The 15891-nt window shown below is 41.9% G+C and overlaps 1 protein-coding gene across 10 annotated transcripts in view; it reads right to left on the bottom strand.

Moving 5' to 3' along the window:
• Positions 1-18: 18 nt before the first annotated feature.
• The window catches only part of Qrich1 (glutamine rich 1), a 37693-nt gene continuing 21820 nt past the window's right edge, over positions 19-15891 (bottom strand). For 7 of the 10 annotated variants that reach the window (XM_076917830.1, XM_076917833.1, XM_034525072.2 and 4 more), the window contains 7 exons: positions 14279-14456; positions 13577-13731; positions 11798-11912; positions 3743-3851; positions 3252-3403; positions 2729-2819; positions 781-977 (listed from right to left, as the gene is read on the bottom strand). In XM_076917830.1, coding sequence (XP_076773945.1) covers positions 785-977; positions 2729-2819; positions 3252-3403; positions 3743-3851; positions 11798-11912; positions 13577-13731; positions 14279-14456 — 993 coding nt within the window. In that variant the 3' untranslated portion in view covers positions 781-784. Of the gene's footprint in view, positions 978-2728; positions 2820-3251; positions 3404-3742; positions 3852-11797; positions 11913-13576; positions 13732-14278; positions 14457-15891 lie in introns of all 10 variants that reach the window. The other 3 variants (XM_034525073.2, XM_034525070.2, XM_034525074.2) reach the window with 1 other exon arrangement.

Below are 15891 nucleotides of genomic sequence, written 5' to 3'. Positions count from 1 at the left end.
GACACGTTCTCCAGTAGCTTGTTGAAAAGACGTGCTTGTCATTCTTAATAAACAACTAGAATAAGAATACATAAGAGAAAGAGTGGTATCTTTATATGATACACAAGTGTATGTTACAAGAATTCCATCAGGCACAGGAGCCTCAGTTTTAAGGCCTCAATGTTAGGCCAAAAAAAAAAAAAAAAAAAAAAAAGCATGGTAAAGTTTTTACTTTAACATCTATGTCACTTGTCATAAAGAAGGGTGTAATAGAAATTGTCTTTAATAAAAATCATAATTAAAGTTCCCCTCATTTTTCTTCCATCAAGATGCTAAGTTTATGTTGGAGCATTAAAAAAAAAAAATTGTGGCTCTGAGTGGTCAGTAAAGTTTGCAGGTCCAGAGAGAGAGTCGGCTGGAGATTTCCAGGAGGGTTGATTCATCAGCAGCTCCATCTTCCTTGAGGAAGGGAAGGGCCTATATTTCTTCATACAGTCCAAGTCCCTTTCCCCATGCCCCAGACAAAAGAAAAAAAGAGAAAGGAAAAAGCCAACCACTTCCTAGGTTCTCAGAAAACCCAGATCCCCATGAACCAGGGGTCTGTCCCAGTTTATGAAGATGCAAAGAGGGCAACATTGTCTTTTACATTTTTAACAGAAGTAGCCTGAAAAGTATGGTGACTACAAATTAAAAAAAAAAAAAAAGGAAAAAAAAAAAGAAAAAAGAAAAGGAAAAAATGGAGGCCTCTCCTTTAGTGTAAAAGTCTGTCTGGTTTTTCCTGGATTTTTCCTGTGGCTGAGGCACCTCAGTGCATGGTGGTTGCGTTGGCCACGGCAATGGCTTCTTGAATTTCTCGTATAACCAGGATCCGGGTCAGCATCTGTCCCATCTGTTCTCTGCTGATAGGCTGGACTGAGTACCAGATTGGGCTGTTGGGAGCTACAACTGGCTCAGGTGTCAGGTAAAAGGTGTCATTTCGGCCTTTCACACTCTGGGGGCTGAAGAATAATCTCAGTAAGTAACAGCATAATTTTAACCCTTTCAGTTTTGAACTACTTAAATCTATCTATATCCCATTTGCAGCAGACTTCAGCATCTACAAGACCGAGCTCCAGCTGTTTAATCACATTGTTTTTCAACTCAGCAGGAAAGGCCATTAAACATCTTATCTGGGCTCATTTTGCCTACAGCCTATATACAGTGTTGTATCTCTTCAGTACTCAGTGCACGCCAGCATCATCTACAACCAATCATGCATCCATCCAAAAATTTAGTGAACATGTGTCAGCTCTACACTAGGTACAGATGTTAAGTGGGCAGGGTTCCTGACAAAGTCAATACGAATATGTATGATAAGTAAGTACAAGAGAGGAAATAGCTGAGGACTAAGGTAGGCAACCTGAATATGATTTATTGGAGCTGCTAATGTCCAGAGAAAATGTCCTTGGATGTAAAGCAGGGCTTGCAAAGCAGCAGACACGACCTAGCAATGCCAATGCATTAGCGGATTGATTGTGTGTTATAGAAGAGGATTTACCAACCTATTGTGACAAGAAAACAATCAGAAACCCAAAGGAACACCTCCCACCCCCTATGCTGATGGCACCAGTGACAAGCATTGAGCCAGAGTGGTAGTAGACCATGTTCACTACGTGACTCTAAAGAAAAGAGCTTTTGTACCCTTATGCCTCCTCTGAAAAGTCAGGCCAGAGCCTGTCGCGAGGATGCACACTCAATCCCAGCACTGTCAAAGGCAGACAGATCTCTTGTGAGTATGAGGCCAGCCTGGTCTACAGAATGAATTCCAGGCCACCCAAAGCTACATAGAAGAGACAATGTCTCAAAAGAAGTGGCTATCAGAGTTCATGAAGCCTTTTGTATTATAGTGTTGTGTATAGTACACATGTTGGCAAATCAAACAAACTTTCCTCTTTGGCTAGGTGTGGTGGAACAGACCATTACTTCCAGTACCCATGAGGCAGAGACATTAAAGCCTGTAAAACCCCATAGACTTTCTCATGTCATTTGGGCTGTGCTGTGAGGAACTGTGGAGAAACCTTTAATAAGCTGCTGTAGCCACAGTCACTGTGCCTAACTTCCCCCTGGAGGAACTCTCAGTGATTCCCAGCAGCCACTACCCATAGAAGGTAGACTGTGTGAACTTAAGTCTGAGGCCAACCTAATCCAGGTCAATCTCAGGATAACCTGGGTTATAAATGGTTTGTTTTGGGACTCCAAACAAACAAAAAGTTCTTTCTTTGGCAGTACTGGGGATTCAATTCAGGGCACACCAATCACTCCCTCTAATCCTGAGCAACACCCCTCACTTGTCGTTTATATCTGTGTACGTGTTTATTATTTTTGTTGTTCAAGACAGGGTTTTTCTGTGAAGTCTTGACCGTTCTTTTTTTTTTTTTTTTTTTTGGTTTTTCGAGACAGGGTTTCTCTGTATAGCCTTGGCTGTCCTGGAACTCCCTCTGTAGACCAGGCTGGCCTCGAACTCAGAAATCCGCCTGCCTCTGCCTCCCAAGTGCTGGGATTAAAGGCGTGCGCCACCACCACCCAGCTTCTTGGCCATTCTTGAACGCAGAGATCCATCAGCCTCTGCCTCCAAAGTACTGAGATTTAAAGGAGTGACACACCAAAGTTTATCTTGTCATGAGGAGCCAGTCTCTAGTTCTTTTCTGAAATCAGAAGTTCACGGTCATACTCCCATAAGCACATACATACAGTTAGCAAGTCTCCTTACCATTTGAAGAGGTAGAAATCGTAGAGCTTGATGGGACACCTTAATGGGTTCTCTGGATTTTCGGTCTGTTCTGCATACATGTCATCTGTAACTATTGAAAAACAAACAAACAAACAAAAAAGTTCAATTCCCAGGATCCAACAGGAAGAAAAAGAAAACTGTTTCAAGTTATGCTCTGATCACCTGTAAGGTGGCATCTGTGCAAGGACAAGCATGCGTGTGGGCGTAAACAAACAAACACACAGGACAGACCTGGCACGGTAATGCAAACCTACATACTAGCTTTAGGCATTCAGCTACCTAACAAAGAAATACTGGGTTAAGAAGAAAGGGATGAGGAGCAGACAGTGCTGGGGGAAAAGCTATGTTCCCAGGGCACACTTCATTCTATGACAACTGTCTACAGCTTTAGGCCAAGAAAAAGAAAGTAGATAATTTCTGCCCAGACAACCTCAACCTCCCACAGGACAAAGTCAGCGGAGAGCAGGCATTTTTGGCTGTTATTCCTATGTCCAGCCCCCACCTTTCTGGCCAGTCTGATGTATTCCAAGGGCCTTCAGGTAGCGGATACTCGTGCTTTTATCCTTAGGATTTGAGGGGCTCTTCTTTGTCTGTCGGAGGACCTTGGAGAAAGCCAGCTTCATGTGCTGATCTACTGTCTTCAACAGGAAGTACCTGGATCACAAGTACAAGCAAGGCAAAAAGAGGGATGCCAGGAGGATAGGATAACTCACCTTCTGCTCATCAGTGACTCAAACGAACCATTCCCCACTTCCATCATCTAGGTAGGGTCATGTCCAAGCATATTGTCCACAGAAAGAACCACATGAATATAAACTGAAGGGGGTCTGGCAAGGCTGTTTGCACCTTACCATTATTCACTACGCAGAAATGTAGCCAACTGGAACTCAAACTAGCTCAAAATTTCTCAAATGTATCAGAGGAATATAGAAGTCCTCCTGGTTTCCCAGTCTTCATCGGGTAGCTGCCAGTAGTAGCTCCTAGAGTACTTACTTGGTGTTAAAGAACATGAGGGTGGTCAGCAGTGTGGAAGGGGAATGTGCCCCAAGCTGCTTGCATTCCCACAGCATCTCTTCAGTCACGTGGCTGGGCAGAACATAGCCTAGGTGGAACAGAACACCACTGCAACAACTGGATGACAGAGGTCCACAAACACTAGGACCAGAAGGGACAAGGACTACACATGGACAGTCTTAATTAGGGCAAATACCACTAGGGTGTAGTTAAATAATCTAGAGCTAGTTAAAACAGATCCAGGGTTGGAGAAATGGTTCATAGGTTAAGAGCACTGACTCCTCTTCTAGAGGACCCTGGTTCAATTCCCAGAACTCTCATGGCAGCTCACACTTGTCTGTACCTCCAATTCCAGGGGATCAGACACCCTCAACAAAAACATACATGCAAGCAAAACATCAATGCCCATAAAAAATAAAAAGAAATTATTAAAAAGAAGAAAAGTTAGAGAGATGTCGCAGTGGTTAGAGCCGACAGTGGTGAAGAGCACTGACTGCTCTTCCAGAGGTCCTGAGTCCAATTCCCAGCACCCACATGGTGGCTCACAACCATCTACACTGGGATTTGATGCCCTCTTCTGACATGAAGGATATATCCAGATGGAAAACATACATACATATATATATATATATATATGTAAAACAACAAAAACACAGATCCCTGGGTTATAATCTAATTTCTGTAGTAGGCCCTGATAATGACTACTTGTTTCTAATTAAGTTTCATAATGACAGAAAACTGTTGCTACTTAAAATTTTTCTTCCTACTTGCCCCCAAGATGATTAGCATAAAAGGACTGTGATTAAGGAAGTAAATGACTTAAAGCTACAACCCAAGCTCTGCTTCCATGCTCTTTACGTCTTTATTTTATGCAGATGAGTGTTTCACCCTGTGCATGTGTGTGAATCCTGTGAATGCCTGGTGCCTGTGAAGGTCAGGAGATGGTATCTGATCCTCTGGAAGTGGAGTTACAGATGGTTGTGAACTACCACGTGGTTGTGGCTGGGAGGTGATCTGGGTTCTCTGCAAGAGCAACAACAAGTGCTTATAATAACCCATGAATTATCTCTCCAGCCCTTAGACCATATTTTTAGGGTGCTACGGCACAGAGACTTGGAACATATATACCTTATACATCTACTACCTCTGGTTAGCAAGGCAATTTTATGAATAAAAGAGAAGACTGATACTTAAATTACTACAAGTTTCCTCCAAAATAGCACTTATTACTAATACCCAAGTAAACTTACAGCTACAGGGTTTGGAAAGGGCAACAGTCTGAACCTGAAAAACTACCAACACACCATTTGATTTGACAACTATGGCACCTTCATGTGCTCAAGTCCTTTAAAGATGTGCAAGTATTTGTATACTGGGGACATGTTCAGCAGGTGAACTGCCACAGTCTACATCTCCAAAGACTTTTAAAACGATACAGTCAGGAAAGTGAGGTAACACTTCAAGAATTAAAAACAAAACCAAAACAAAAGTAAAACTATTACTATTTTAAAGCACATTTATTTCTTAAAGACATAGCATAGTAGCAATGGGAATTGCTTTGTTTCCCAGACATATCTGAAACTCTTTCAACAAAAGATGATCAGCACAACATAGCCCTCGCCTCAGGAAAAGCCATCTCATAAGAGCAGTTTCAGCAAAATGACTACATATTTACTCTTCTTGGATTACTTTGCCATCAAAACTCTCAGCTCTTGCTGCATCCTACCTGCCTGGGCACTGCCATGTTCCTTGCCTTGATAATGGACTGAACCTCTGAATCTGTAAGCCAGCCCCAGTTAAATGTTGCCTTGGTCATGGTGTCTATTCACAGCAGTAAAACCCTAACTAAGACAGAAGTTGGTACCAGAGACTGGGGTATTGCTGTGATAGGCTGACCATGCTTTTGTTTGGAAGAATGTGGATTTTGGGACTTTGGATTTGGAAAGCAGTGAAATCCTTTAAGTGGGGGGTCAATGAGCTATCCTAGTAGAAATATGGAAAACTTTGTTTCTGAGAGTGACTTGAACAGTGCAGACCTGACCCAAGAGGTTTGAGTGGAGAAGACTTTCAGTATGTGGCCTAGAGACTGTTTTTGTGATATTTTGGTGAGGAATGTGGCTGCTTTTTGCCATATTCTGAGGAGTTTATCTGAGGCTAAGATAAAGAGATTTAGATTAATTGCTTTGAAAGAGTAAGTCTCAAAACCGTCTGGAATAAGTTCTGTTGTGTGGTTACTAAAGTTCACTATTATAAAAAAAGGAAAAATACAAAATCTGTGGCTCAAGGGACACCAACAAGTAGAATGAAGCTGAATTCTATGTTCTAGGAGATAACAGATTAAGGGGTGGGACCTTGGGGCACGATCACACCCAGCTAACTTTAGGTCCAGGCATGGTTGCTACTCACCTTTAATTTTAGGAGACAAACCCAAGCAGATCTCTGAGTTCAAGGCCAGCCTGGGACAGAGCAAGTACTAGGTGAAAAAAAAAAAGCTTAAGTCCAGGCATGGTGGTACACACCTTTAATCCCAGGAGACAGAGCCATGCAGATCTCTGAGTTCAAGGTCAATCTACAGAGCAAGATCCAGGACAGCCAAGTTTAGGCCATGAGGGAGTTGGAAACCAGAAAGCCGGTAATAATGGGTCAGGTTCCAGCCACAGGAAGTAAAACTCCACAGCTTTGGCCTTGTGGCTCTGGCTTTAGAGCCAAGAACAGAAGGGACTACTGGGACAATTGCTGCTGGTCAGCTGGAGCTGAGAAACTAGTGGTGACTGAGACCAGCATCACTGAGGTGAAATCTTCTGGGAAGTGTTTTCTGAGAGCACAAAGAAGCTATGCTCCAGAGATAGCAGAAGTTGTACCTTATGCTGCACCTGTACTTGGTAAAGTGTAAGTCACCCAGGTGTTATTGGTTTTGAAGGCATGAAGGGGTCATAAGAACAGCTGAGGCTTGGCACTGTGAGAGGCCAGGGAAGGACACTGAAGAAGGTGTAGCCTCAGTTATAGATGATGGCCCAAGACTGAAAGGGGTCATGCAAAGGAGCTGAGACTTGGCACCACAAAGAGAGCCTATCAGAGGCTATGAGAGGTGAGGCCTAGTTACAATATAAGACCCCAGTGTCTTGGGGATGCCAGCATCAGGGAATGATCCCCGGGAAAAGCAGTAGCAGTGGAGTGGATCAACCCGAGCTTAGAGTACTACAGAGGGCAGAGCTGAAGAAGTGATGCCAGCCCTTTGGAGAAGCCCAGAAGATCATGTGTGGATCCCAGACATTGAAACAAGAAGCTGTAACATTGAAGTTGTCTTGGAGACCCCAAGATTTTTGAGATGCTAGAGCTGTGGGCTATCTGTTGAGGAAAGCTACTAACAGAGAGTGGAGCCAGCCCAGGAGAAAAGTTTGTTACAAGTTACAATCAAAACCAAAAAGGAATGGGAGATCTGAAGACTACTTTAACATAAGATATGGATGCTGCCATGCTCCTGGCTTGGTGACAATGGACTAAGCCTACGAACCTGCAAGCCAGCCCCAATTAAATGTCATCCTTATAAAAGTTGCCTTGGTCTTGGTGTCTGTCCATAGCAGTAAAATCCAAACTAAAACAGCTGGCTCAGTGGTTAAGAGCACTGACTGCTTTTGCAGAGGTCCTGAGTTCAATTCCCAGCAACTACATAGTGGCTCATAACCATCTGTAATGGGATCTGATGCCCTCTTCTGGTGTGTCTGAAGACAACTACAGTGTATTCATATATACAATAAATAAATAAATAAATAAATAAATAAATAAATTTCTTTAAAAAAAAAAAAAAGTAAACAAGTTGATGTCAGACACATTTGTCTCCTTCCACCATCAGGGTCCTAGAAATCAAATTTCAGTCCTCAGGTTTGGAGTTAAGTGCATTTACCCACTGAGCCAGGTTCCAAATAGGAGGGTTTTTTTTTGTTTCAGTAGGACCAAGAATACAAAAAGACTCAGTAGATAAAGCACTTGCCTCACTGGCCCAACAAGTTCCACCTGTAAGATGCACCAGTGCAAGAACAATCCCTGCAGAGAGTCCTGACATCTAATCTTACCCTAGGCCTTGTGTGTGTGTATGTATATACAAACAAGACAGTAAAAATAAGTAAAATAAAAACAAAAAAGTTTTAACAAATGCTGCTCCAGGATTAAAATTCAGGTAATCCACATGGACTTACACGTCCAAATTGTTTCAGTAAATAAAAGTTGTATAAAAATTTAATAAGCCGGGCAGTGCTGGCAGACGCCTTTAATCCCAACACTTGGGAGGCAGAGGCAGGCAGATCTGAGTTCACTGCCAGCCTGGTCTACAGAGTGAGTCCTAGGACAGCCAGGGCTACACAGAGAAACCCTGTCTCGGAAAACCAAAAAAAAAAAAAAAAAAAAAGAATATAGCCAGGTGGTGATGACACATGCCTTTAATCCCAGCACTAGGTGGATCTCTGTGAGTTTAAGGCCGATCTCCTCTATACAGTGAGTTCCAGAACAGCCAAATCTACACAGAAAAACAGTCTCAAATTCCCATACCAACCTCCAAAAAAATAAACTAATGAAAGCTCTGTGGGAACTGGGCTAGCCCCACAGTAGAATATTTACTTAGTATGCAGGAAGACAAGCAAACCCCCAGCACTCCAATTACAGAAGAAAACCAATCAAATAATACATTTACAAATACATGTTTAGAAAGACCCCCCCCACCCCACCCCCAGCCAGGCGGTGGTGGTGCAAGCCTTTAATCCCAGCACTTGGGAGGGAGAGGCAGAGGCAGGCGGATTTCTGAGTTCGAGGCCAGCCTGGTCTACAGAGTGAGTTCCAGGACAGCCAGGGCTACACAGAGAAACCCTGTCTCGAAAAAAACCAAAAAGACCCCCCCCCCCAAGGGTCTCAATTTGTAGTAGGTATTGGCTGTCCTGGAACTGGCTACTGCCTAGAGACTGGCTTCAAACTTCAGAGATTTGCTTGCCTCTTCAAGGTGTGCTACTGTAACAGCATACAAAATTTTAAAAATGGATGCATGCATGCACGTATGTGTTCATGTTCATGTGTGTATGGGTCCAAGTGTGTATATGTTTGTGGGATGAAGAAGACAATCTCTGGTATCATCTTTGAGAATGTGTGTTATCTCCTTTATAACAGGATCTCTCATTGGTCTAGAAATCACCAATTAGGCTGGAAAGATTAGGTGGAAAGTACCAGGAATCCTCTGTCTTCCTAGCAAAGGGTTACTAGGACACATTACCATGACCTGGTGCTCTTAAGAGGGTTCTGGAGTATTAAAGTCATGTCCCTATATTGGCAAGGTAAGTGATTTATCAACTGTGTCATCTCCACAGCCTTACAAAGATTCCAACCCCTATTCTTTGATACATAACACCCTCTCCCCAACCCCCTTTCTCTCACACACACTTACTTTATGTGTGTCTGTGTTTGTCTGCATTTACAAGTAGGTGGGGCTTCAGATCCCCTGTTAAGAGCAGTAAGCACTTTTTAAAACCATTTACCCGTCTCTCCAGTACTCTCCAATGTCTGATTTCATTTTGTGGTTAATGGGGTAATTTTTGAACATAAGGCCAAATGCATGTAGGCAAATACTATTTATTTAGTTAGGTGATCCTGTCTCTACTTGAAAAGTACTCAAGATTATGAGCATGAATCATGTCTAATTTAATTCTGTTAAGATTATTTTGCAAGCGCTGGAGAGATGGCTCAGCGGGGTTAAGAGATTGCTCTTTCAGAGGTCCTGAGTTTAATTCCCAGCAACCACATCTGTAATGGAATCTAATGCCCTCTTCTAGTGTATCTGAAGAGAGCAAAGTGTACTTACATACATAAAATAAATCTTTTTTTTTTTTAAAAAGATTATCTTGCAATAATTAAGTTAAAATTTTGAGTTACAAGTATTATATATCACCATGGTGGTTGCAAACTCATAGGTTCAGTTGATCTTCCTGTCTTAAGACTCCAAAGTAGTACAGTCTACAGACATGTATACACTGATTATAGTCTTTTTTTCCTCTTAAACTTTTTCATTTTATGGGTATGGGTGTTTTGCCTGCATGTATGTCTGTGTATCACATGCATATTTGATACCTACAGAACCCAGAAGAGGGCATTGAATCTCCTATAACTAAAGTTGCAGACAGTTGTGAGCCACCATGTGGGTGGTGGGAACTGAACCTAGGTCCACTGTAAATAGAGCAAGTACCTTCAACAACTGAGCTACCTCTCAAGCCCCAATTTGTTCAAGTTACTAACTTTTCTCCCAGATTGTGCTTCTGGTATTATCTTAAAAAGTCACCACCAAATAACAAAGATTAAATGATTTTCCCCTGTTAATTCATATGCATGCCTGGATGTGCATGTATAGAGGCTGCAAATTGAAATGAAGTGTATTAATTGCTCTCTACATTATATTTTGAAACAGTGTCTCCTTTATTATTTATTTATTTATTTATTTGTTTGTTTGTTTGTTTATTTAGGTCTTTCCAGACAGGGTTTCTCTGTGTAGCCCGGGCTGTCCTGGAACTCACTCTGTAGATCAGGCTGGCCTCGAACTCAGAAATCCACCTGCCTCTGCCTCCCAAGTGCTGGGATTAAAGCTGTGTGCCAACACTGCCCGACACGGTATCTCCTTCTAAACCTGGAACCCACCAAAATTCAGCTACACTTGTTTTCACATAGTGTTAGAAGTATGAACTCAGGTCTACATGCTTGTGCACCAAGCAGTTGGCTCCTGAGTCATCTTCCCAGCCTATTTTTTTTTTTTTTTTTTTTTTTTTTTAATTTTACTATTTAACAAGAATGGGTGTTTTGCCTTCACCTATGTCTGTGTACTACACGAGTATCTTGTGATTAAGAAGTCCAGCAGACGGTATCAGATTCTCCCTATAAGACATAAATCTGTTTTACATTTAAGCCTGTGATTAATCTTCAGTTAATTTTGTGAAAGTTTTATGCCTGAGTTTAAATTGACTTTTCTGAATATGAATGTCTAGTTCTACCTTCATTTATTGAAATGACTATCTTTTGTCAAATGGAGTTTCTCTTCTATCAAAAGTTAAATTTATCATATTTGGATAGTTCTATTTCTAGAAACTAGAAATGGTTGACAGCCATGTAATTTCAGTTCCAAGGCCAGGTGTTGGATCCAGTGGAACCTGAGTTACAGATGGTTCTGAGTTACTATGTGGGTGCCAGGACTAGAAGATGGGTCCTCTGTAAAAACAAGTACTCTAACCACTCTCCAGCTGCTCAGCAACATGTTCTGATAGCTTGTAATGACGGTCTAAGCTTCACTGTTTCCTTCGTTTTTTTTACTCAGATAATGGTATCATAATTTCACCCACTCTGGTCTTAGCCTTTTGACTCAAAGCAATCTTCCTGTTTTAGGCTCCCAATGACAGGTGTATTCTATTATTCCTGGTAATGACTCTTAATTAATAAATTTGGACAAGTGGAAAAGTTGGTAGTAATTACATGATGACCAGTTCTGCAAGCCCCATGTGTCACAGCCATGTAGGGACCAGCAAGGGTCTCTGGTGAACACTGCCTTTCCTAACAGAGAAAGCACCAAAGACTCATGCTATTGCTTGTGAATCATCGTCCCTTTCCTCCCACTGTAACTGCAGCCAGCCAAAGATGCCATCTATATTTTTGTTCTCTGTGTGTGTGTATGCATTTTTTATTTTTGAAGTGAAGCCTTGGCTGGCCTGGAAACTTGTAGAGATCCATCTGACTCTGTGTCCTTGCTGGTGTGTATTGGCCATACCCAATTTAGCTACTAATCCTCTTAAAGCCCAAGTGGAGGGCTGGAGAGATGGCTGGCTCAACGGGTAAAAGCACTGAGTGTTCTTCCAGAGGATCGAGTTTCCCAGAAATGACATGGCAGCTCACAACTCTCTGTAACTCCAGTTCCAGGGGATCAGACCCTCTCCAACAGACAGATACACATGCAAGATACCAATTCTGATTTAAAAAAGAAAAGAAAAAACATTCAAAGACTAGGGTAACTCTTACCAAGTGGAGTGACCCGGGGCTGTACATCCTTCAGAACTTCATGTAACCATTCGGTGAAACGAACATAATAAAGATCAGAAAATATGTCATCTACTCTTCCATTTTCAAAAAGATACTAAAAGAAAAGTAATTGACAAATGTTACCAGTGGTGTTTTGAGTACAACCTTTGAAAAATAAAACACATTTTTTTTTACCAACACCACTGTCTTACCCTACCCATTCTTTCCAACAAATACAAAAAGTAGTAAGTCAGAAGAATCATCTAGCTTGTGTCATTTCCATAGCACACCTTAAATGACACGAGCAGATTCCTATGTTACTAAGGGCTGAGTCAACGAGGGATCTTTTGTGAATTCATGGTAGCAAATACCATGGGGAAGGGGGCTAAAACATGGCTCAGCAATTAAGAGCACTGAGGCTCAGTTCCCAACATCCACACAGCCACTACTGCATGTAGTTGCTCATGCCTAGTCACACATATATATGAAATAAAATGTATCTAAAATTAGAAAAAGCAGGAATTGAACTGAGAGATTTATTTGCCTCTACACAAACCCCACCCACTTCCAGCCCCTTGCTGGTATTAAGGGCAGGGACTACCATGTCCAGTTTTAATTCTGTTTAAATTTATGTATGTGTTTCTGTATGTATACCTGGTACCCCTGGATGTTAGAAGAAAGCATTTGATCTCCTAAAACAGAAGTTAGGGATGGTGTGAACTACCATGTGGATGCTGGAAACTGAACACAGGTCCTCTGTAAGAGCAGTAAGTATTCTTAGCTCTAGCCCCAGCACATGCAAGTTTTTTAATTTCCTTTTTTGTAAAGGAGATTACAATACTATAGCAGCCTTCTATGAACAGAGACAGCACATAAAATAACTCAGGTAGTTCTTTCTGGGTAGGATCAGAAGGAAAAAGGAATGAATAAAGGAGGCTGACTTCTCTCAGAAGCAGGCCACAGTTGAGTTCCAACAAACAAGTCTTTGAGCATCACACTGTGATGTTCTACTCTAGAGCCTTAGGGTTTGAAGAAATCTACTTCTCCCCCAACTCTTGTCTCCATATCCCTCTGTTGTTATCCTTCATCTCATATCCCCAGAAAAACCATATGTATACAACTTTAGTCATATTCCTTCAAACAAATATTTTGTATTAATGTAAGGTACAGCAAAACCTATTCTTGAGCACTAGATTTTGAATAACTTAATAAAAACTATACATATTAACAAAATGCATTAAATAAATGCTTTGTAATTAAAGAAGAAAGTTACTTTACATAATGAGTTCTGTGAATCAAATTCGGGTAACCAGGCTTGGAGAGCAAGCATTTTCATGGGCTGAGCCACTTCACTGGACCTCATTAAATATATTTTAACTCATGGTTTTCTAGGTGGAATTATACATACTTACTTGCATATAGTCTTTTTTTAACGTGAACATCTAAGCCTTTAAAAAAAAGTTGGCCAATGGAGTCTATGCCTTTAATCAAAGAACTTGGGAGGCAGAGGTGGGCTGATCTCTAGGTTTCAGGACAGCCAGGGGTATGTAGACAATTCCCGTCTCAAAAAAAAAAACCAAAAAATCCCAAACAATCGGCAGGATCCATGTAGCCTTGGCCAGCAGGACTCAAAGATAAGCCTGCCTCTGCCCCACGTGCTGGGATTAAAACTGTGCCACCAGTTTTTTTCTCACTTGTCATTTAAGTAACCTAGGCTAAAGTGAAAGCATTCAGTGGGAACCCAGTTCAAACATGATCACGTGAAGATCTGTTTCCTACCTTCTGTATACACAAGAAAATGTAGTAGAGTACATCTGGGTCATAGGGTTCCCCTTCTCCATTCCGAGCTTCTCGTGTCATTAAACAAAGGCCATAATTCAATTCAGCCACAGCAGAGGAGATGAGATCTTCTTGGAATCGTAGTAACTGGCGCCCTGCAACACAAATCCTAAGGGTGAGTGGGAGTCCTGGCCACAGTGATGTCCTAACTGGTTACTACATTGTTGAAAGGAGGGCTCAAAGAGGACACTGCCCACCAGGGTTCAGGCTAGGAATGTCCATTCACATCTGTGATCAGAACTTCCCTATTAATGCACTAACATATGCTATTACACCAACAAGTTCTTTTCTATAAGAGTCAAGAAATATAAGTAGGAAAACCCCAGCAACCACACTAAATGAGCCCAAACCAAGACAAGTTTAAATATAACCCTCTGGCACCTCCCAGGTCTTCCCAGAAGCCATTCTTCCGTGGTGCCTTTTGTTGATGCTAGAAACAAACAGATCTCAAAATCTGGTCTTGGGCCATCCTATAAATCCTGCTCATTTCATGATGTGAAGACTGCACACTGTTCATCATGACACAAAGTATACTTCCAAGTATATTCTCCTTAAAGCCAGGAGTGCTACCTGCCTGCATTCTGTTTTCCTTGTACTTACATTTTGACACACCCCATCATCCTCTCCCTCCCAAACACTCACTCCCAATAGGGGCCAATCTGTTTTGAGCATCCTTTTCTAGTTCAGCATTCTTGGTCTGAGCCCAGTTTTTCCATACTTCAAGCCCTTCTTCTGGCTTCAAAGAATTTGGAAGCAAAAGCTCTGGTGAAGGCTGTGGTTGTGACTGTGGCTCAACTTCAGCAACCTGAACAGTCTGTGCCTGTGAGAGGGAAACCATTACAACTGTCAGTATATGTCATTAGGACCTTTGCTAAAAATACCAGAAAATGAAACTTAACTGCTTATTCAATTGGGAAAAACAATACCAACAACAAAAACCAACTCTTCCTGCTGTCCTGTTTTCATGCTTTGGAGAGTTTATTTGGCTACAGGGACAGCAAAGGCAGCAATGTAATAACTAAGCACACCTCAGCTCAAACTGTACCAGTTCTCACTGAATGTGTTAATTATATTTTAAATTGTTATGAGCGTGTATATGAATGTATGTGGGTGCATGCCATTGGTGTGCCTGTGGAGGTCAGAAAACAACTTGTGGAAGCTAGTTCTCTTTCCACTGTATGGTCCTGAGGGACTGAAAGGACTGACTTGAGGATGTCAGACTTGGAACAAGTGCAGTTACCCACTAAGCCATCTTGTTAGCCCTTGATTCTCATTTCAAACTACCAAGGATGGCAATACACGATTGTACTACCAGTACTTTGGAGGCTGAGGCAGGGTACAGGGTCACCTCAAGTTTAAGACCAGCCCAAGCTTTATGGCAAATCCAAAGCCAGCCAGGGCTTTAAGTAGGACTTGGTCTCAAAAAAGAAGAAAAGAAGAAAGAGCTGGGCAGTGGTGGTGCCATCCTTACTCCCAATACTCAGGAGGCAGAGGCAGGCAGAACTCTATGAGTTCAGTTCAAAACGAGTTCCAGGACAGCCGGAGCTATACAGAGAACCTCTCTGGAACTGCCCCCACACCACATCCTGCTGAAAAACAGCCAAGAAAACCAAACACACATAAAAGAAAACAAAAAATCTACAACACTAATACTGCAAACTGCCCAAAGGGCAGAGGCCAAGTCTCAATCTTTTAAAAACTACCTAAGACAGACAGGCAGTAGTGGCACAAGCCTTTAACTCCAGCACCTGTGAAGCAGTGGCAGTCGGATCTCTGTGAGTTCCAGGACAGCCAGAGATACACAGTAAAACCCCATCTAGAAAAACAAAAAAACTCCCTAAGAAAATAAATCTAAATAGAAGTTAATTTTCAAACACTGCTTCAAAACTTCATTATGCAAATAAAACACTTAGGCATTTTATTAAACTGTTTATAAAGTGACTGAACACATCTGGCTGGAACCTGAGAAAGCTCTATTCCCAGACTATGATCTGAGTGATCGTCCATGAGGAGAGACTGGAATCCACAGCAGTAAGGCTGGAGTAGAACATAGGTGAGTGCTTGGTTTGCAACTTATGCAGTACCCTTAGAGGCAGTGTCCAGCACCTTAGGAGACTGGATATGGTAGCTCCTCCTACCTGCAATCCAAGATGTGCAAAGGTAGAGGCTGCAGAAGTAGAAGCAAAGGGTCACCCTGAACTAACAGCAAGTTTCAGGAAAACCCCATCCAAAACAAGTTTTCCTGTTGAGGTGGA

This window comes from Arvicanthis niloticus, chromosome 21 (genome assembly GCF_011762505.2).
Source record: "Arvicanthis niloticus isolate mArvNil1 chromosome 21, mArvNil1.pat.X, whole genome shotgun sequence".
In the NCBI taxonomy this organism is placed as follows: Eukaryota; Metazoa; Chordata; class Mammalia; order Rodentia; family Muridae; genus Arvicanthis; species Arvicanthis niloticus.
The sequence above is the reverse complement of the archived record's forward strand: the minus strand, read 5'-3'. Positions and strand labels throughout refer to the sequence as shown.